This window comes from Antennarius striatus, chromosome 14, assembly GCF_040054535.1.
Source record: "Antennarius striatus isolate MH-2024 chromosome 14, ASM4005453v1, whole genome shotgun sequence".
In the NCBI taxonomy this organism is placed as follows: Eukaryota; Metazoa; Chordata; class Actinopteri; order Lophiiformes; family Antennariidae; genus Antennarius; species Antennarius striatus.
The window spans coordinates 3404467-3410466 of record NC_090789.1 but is presented as its reverse complement, the minus strand read 5'-3'; the positions used below and the strand labels follow the sequence as shown (position 1 = coordinate 3410466).

The following is a 6000-nucleotide window of genomic DNA, read 5'->3' as shown; positions in this document are numbered from 1 at the left end:
AAGTTATACGTTTATGTTACCAGACGTGTATAAAATAGCTTAATGTACATTTATTCTTATATGTAAGATGTATTCAAATCAAAGGTAGGCCTTCAGGCATGTCGAAACTTGTGGTTTAAATAAAAACAAAACAAAAAAAAATGCTGATTTTATTATGAGCTCTTAATGCTGCAATCCAGAAACCACAGTGCTACGGTGTGACTGCGTTGATGGGATGAGAGCTGTAAAAAAAAAATTCCCCCCAAAATAGAGCATTTTCTTAGAAGTGGTGTAATAAGACAGATTGTCAAAAGTATCTCACCCATCTTTATCGAAAAAAAAACAACCCCAAACCAGGAGCAGTGCTCTTAACAATGCTGGATTGCAGTTTTAAGTCATCTCGCATTTTAGATATGCATTTATTTATTTTGGTTGTATGAGGAGCCTCGATTCATCCATCTGAGAAATATCTAGAAAGATATAGAATTATATGAAATAACCATGTATTATTGAAAAAAAACAAACTATATTAACTGTAGAGGTAGACTTCTATCTCTGTGGGGATCCTTATTCTGTTTATCACCACAACCTGAGAGGACTATAAAACCTCCACTTATAGAGCACAAATACTTTTACTATAAAGCTTATTTTAACCAAATGCATATTCAGCTTTACTTCTCTTGCTGGTTTCATTGCTATCTTATGATTTCTTGTACATACAGTAGCTTCGATCATCTTCAGAGCCATTTCTAAAATTTTGTCCTGTTGTATATTGCGCCGCTGCCGTTGCGTTTCATAAAAAGCTCCTCACAAACGCAGGATGAGATTAGTGGTGTTCCAGGTAATCGTCAAACTCTCAGGTGTTACAAGGAATGCAAAGATATTGCTAACAAGAACTTTTGATATCACAGATGCCGAATGTTTAAAAAAAAAAAAAATCTGAACACACTGTTGGCGACTGACCACATAAGCTAAAAAAAGCACACGAAGTGAGGCGGCCTGTGCTGAGGCGACTACTGTGCTTTTATTTTGGTAGGTCCCTGGCCCTCCTCTCATCCATATAGTGTATTTTACACCTCTTGTATTATTTGTTACATAGAAGGGGGCAGGAGCTGTGTTTCTTGCTCCAAATTTAAAAATCTGATAAATTCTCCACTGTAATAAAACGCAGCAAGCCTGAAAGTTACTGAAGAAACGCGTAACGGCTGCTTTGCTGCAGATAAAGCAGGGCCACATAAATAAAACAATATATCTTGTATATTTTAAATAGGAATATTTGACAGCTATTGACATATTTATGTTTCTTAAATGGATGTATAGCATTTTAAAAAAAAATTATTTTTCCTGGCAGCTACTATTCTGCACAATTGAACTACTGTGTCACAAACATATAGTTGGTGGGATATCTGACTTGAATTGGGCCTACTGGATGTAATACCTTAATTTACTTGACTTTTATTTTGAAAGAAGCCATGCCCCATGGATAAGCCATACCCTCCAGTTCCCCCCGATGTTGTGTGGTGGATGTTCAATGTTTGTAATTTTATTTATAATGGTAGTTATTGTAGATATGATTGCGCTTGTAACTAATATTATTAGTGTCAGTATACTTGATCGATATGATTTGTTTTGTTTGAACAAAGGGAATGTACTCATTTTTCAGGTGATTTTTTTCTGAGTGATTTAAATAAATGAATAAATCCTTAATTGGAGATCTTTTTATTTTGTAGTTTCCAAGTGAGAAACTTTGAATAATCAAAAAACTTCAACTAAAAAAAAAAACTAAAAAAAAAACGAGAACAAAATATATATATATATAAAAAATTAGTAGTAACTAAAACTTCCCTACTTTCTGTGACGTCACGCCGCCTCTGTCAAACCCTCCCGTCGTGACGTCAGAGCTCAGCGAGCCTCCGCATTTGTACCTAAGAGCTGATCCGTTCTCAGGCAGAGATGCGTCCAAACACCAAAACAAGTCAATCATCCTCTGCTGTCACTCAGCGGCTTCCTGGCATCGATCTGCTCTCCATCCCCGCCTGCAGGATGCCAGAGGACCGCAGCCACCTGCCCGACACCCCGCATCCATCCCTTCACAGCTCCTCCAGCTTCTCCTCAGCCGCGATCACACTCTTCATCAGGGCCTGCAGGCCTGTGATATGTTCACACTCATTCTGTCCCCTCCTTTAAAATAGAATTTAAATGAAAGTAAAAGGAGGTTTGTACTCTACTAAATATCTGTTTGATGCAATTGGTGGAACATTGAAAGGAAGATGATAAATATAATTGATTTACTGAATATTCAAATTTAAATATTTATAAAATTGGGCAACAGCGCCATCTAGTGGTGTATTTTTAAACTCTTGTTTTAACGCTGGCAAGATTGGTAGAATAACATAAAAAACACATCTTTAAAAAGTGATAACCACTAAATTCAGCATAAAAGTTTTGAGTTCTTAAGACTATATTAATTTATTGCAGCATCACAGGACAATAAAAAAAAAAGCTCGGATATTTTAACACTGTGGAAAAAGCATGCAAAAACAAGTAGTGGAGAGTGTTGGCTAGGAATAACTTTATTTACAATGTCTAACACATCACAAATGCGTGTTCACACCTGGACAAGACATCACCGATGACTGAGCAGCAGAAATAGATAATCATTTTTACATGAATAAAATCACCGTTGTGTTGAGTAGTGTGTGCAATGTGAAACCCCCCCCCCCCCTGTGTTCATTGACCGAATAAGAAAAGTCAACGAATTAGAAACTAAACTAAGAATCATACATTCCTCTGGTGACATGTTTTACACACACATTGTCAATTTCAGAGCCTCCCATTAGCCTTTAGCTTTACCTACAGCAGTAATCATCCTACTCATAAACTGGCACAACCTCACTCTGACCATCTTGGCGACTTATGGCAACAATGGCCAAGATTTCATATTTAAAACTGTACAAAGCATGGCCGGTGAAAGCTGTGTTTGAGGAGCAGCTTCGTCCCTGTGAATCTGAATTCTACACGTTTAATCAGGATGTTTACAGTAAAACACTCAGTATTAGCTCGATCTGAAGTTTGGGTGCAGAGAGTTCGATGGATGTGGCCTTTTACAGGGTGGACAGAGGTGTTGGCAGTGCCGACAGAGGCTCGTACCTCTTGGTGTTGGTCTGGCTCGTCCGGCTGCACACACTATGGAGTGGGATAGCCAATGGAGCGACTTGTCCAGACACCCCCTCAGAATTAATGCTATAGTTGATGCTATAGGGCATCTTGGACATAATGGCCAGACTCAGCTTATAGAATATATTACGTAGCGCCAGGCGGTATTCTTTCCGCACCAGGCAGTAGATGACGGGGTTGAAGCAGCTGCTGGTGAACGCCAAACAGTTAGCCAGAGGGAAGAAGTATGTCTGAGTCAAGTAGAAGGAAGGGCTGATATCAACGATGTCGAGTTGGATGAGGACGCCCCAGAGGGTGAGGATGTTGTAGGGGAACCAGCAGACGCAGAAGGAGAGCACAACCACGGCCACCGACTTTGAAATGTCAGTCTTTCGTAGGCATTTGCAGCTCTTGAGTTTGTGACGGCAGAGGAATCGTAGCAGGAGCAGATAGGAGAGGGTGATGGTGGTGTAGGGCAGCAGGAACCCCAACACCACTCGCACCAGCTGGTTTATTCCCAGCCAGGCCGTCCCGTCGGGGAAACGTAGCAGGCAAGCCGTATCGTTCCCGCTCCCAACGTTCCTCAGATCAGCAAACACTGCCCGGGGTGCCGCCGCCGCCAACGCTGCAGACCAGATGAAAGCGGTCACCAACGGGGAGGTGTATGGTTTATTACAAAGGGAGGCACTGGATTTCAGAGCAGTGGCCACGTAGTAGTAGCGGGTAAGACTCATGGCCATCAAGAAAAAGCAGCTAGCGAAGACATTGAGCCCGGTTAGCAGGGATACCGCCTTGCATGTGGCCTGGTCAAAAGGCCAACTGTAGTCCAGGGCCATGTCTATGGCCCAAAACGGCAAAGCCAGGGAGAAGAGCAGGTGAGCCAAAGCCAGGTTGAACACGAAGAAGTTGACGGTGCCTGTGGTGATGGTGTGGGTGGAATAGAGCAGGAACATCACCAACAGGTTCCCCAACATGCCTGCTGTGGCCACGATGAAGTAGACAACAGAAATGAAGACTCTCAACCAGGGAGAGCCATCATCCAGGATCTCCAGTCCGCCATCGGAACTGGTGTTCTGGATGAATTGGGAGTTATTACAGGGGGGGCCGACGCCACAACCGTTCAGGATCCTGTTGAAGAGCTCCAGTCTCTTGAAGTCAGAGTCGGACATGTCGCTGCTCTGAGGCCAATCCCCCTAGTGCGGCTGTTTGGTGATTGAGACGTTTCCGCCCGTCCGTCCTTGTAGACAGTGAACTAAAGATGTAAGTTCTGGTTGTCTGTTTATTGGCTGACAGTCATTTATCCCTGCAAGAACGGAGGAAGTGATTATTATATAATAGGTGCTGCAGCCTGCGAGTAAATAAGTTCATTAGTCTTGTGGCATAAACAAATTACTGGACAACAAAGTGTTAACGGCAACGTCAGTTCATCTGATTTTAATCTGAAAGAATCAAAATTCTCTGGGAAGAAATATCCAGAAACAATGTGATGGAACTGAAAAATGTGTGAAAAATATCTGTTAACCTTAAAGATGCTCTGAATTTGTTTCAAGAATTTAATTCTATCGCAAGGAAATGGATGGAAACATTTGTCAAGATTGTTTTCAGTTTTGAAATTAAAGAAACAGAGTTGTTTTTTGATTTTTCAAAATTTCATAACACTGTAAAATACATGACCAATATATACATATATATATATTTTTGGTAAAAAGTAGCAAATTTCCTTGGAAAATTAGCATAAATTTCAAATTCTTGCTTTACAGTTAAAAAAAGGAAATTTAAGCTAGAATAAGTGTTGACAGTGAAATTAAAGCCATTCAAAGCAAGTGACCTTTAATTTAATTCCTAACACACAAAAATACATTGAAATCGCAAAATGTGTCAGTTAATCTGAAATATTTCACACATAAAGTTGTATGTAGGAGAAATTCTCACCTGAATCTCATCGATGAGGTAAATTTTTCAGCTTTCAGCACGAGCCCCGCTGCACGAACGTGAAATCATTTTGAATGTGGACAACAAGATTGTGGATGTCACCCACCCTGAATTCATGCTCCACCCCATCATATTTTACGCTGTGAATATTCAGACTGGAAATCTCTAATGGAAGGAAAACAGGCAAAAGGGAAATAAATAATATCACTGAAATTTAAAGGGAAATATTGTCCAGAAAACAAATATTTTAGAGGTTTATTTGATAAATCCATGCAGTTTAAAGTATGTTTCCTCAAGTCAAACCAGGGTAACGGTGCAACAATGATTCTGAAGATGAAAATGTTCCAGATTTCATGTAGAAAATATCCTTTATATATTGAAAGTATTGAACCTTGTATTCCTGAATGAATGAGCCTTTATTCCACAACTGTCCCAATCTGTTCCCTCTCATAATCCTGTTTTAAAACTGTTGCATCAAATTCAAATTCTTGTTTGCAAAACCCCGATGACTTCAATGAGGTAAAACATTAAATATATTATTGATGCTCAGTTTTGAATTGAGGATGGGACAGTTATCACGTTCTGTTTGAAGACAACAAATCCAGTCCAGGATCTTGTTAGAATTTACATTTTATTCCCGTTCCGAAGACAGAGCCATCCGTTCTCTCATAATAAACACTTCAAACAAAAGGGTTATTGAGGCTCTAATTTTCCACTCAGAGGCTGTGAGTAACAATATGCTCAACATATTGACGGTGCAGTTAATGACACTTTGGACAAGTGAAAAAAAAAAAAAAAAAAGACTGACAGATAATATGGAGACGATTTGTTTCTCTCCCCCCTCCTCCCTATTTATATCTGGGGCATTGCTTAAAGATTAGATTGAGCAGCAGAGATGACTCTTCATTACGAGCCGTTGATGGTGGAAAGAAC

At 40.1% G+C, this 6000-nt stretch overlaps 1 protein-coding gene across 1 annotated transcript; it reads right to left on the bottom strand.

Moving 5' to 3' along the window:
• Positions 1 to 3083: 3083 nt before the first annotated feature.
• Positions 3084 to 4304, bottom strand: LOC137607745 (relaxin-3 receptor 1-like). Its single transcript, XM_068333689.1, has one exon. It carries the CDS (start codon positions 4302 to 4304, stop codon positions 3084 to 3086), a length of 1221 nt encoding a protein of 406 aa, XP_068189790.1.
• Positions 4305 to 6000: the final 1696 nt, after the last annotated feature.

What these genes read in the sequence shown, in the direction of transcription:
- LOC137607745 (XM_068333689.1), bottom strand. Translation starts at nt 4,304, where the DNA reads ATGTCCGACTCTGACTTCAAGAGACTGGAGCTCTTCAACAGGATCCTG.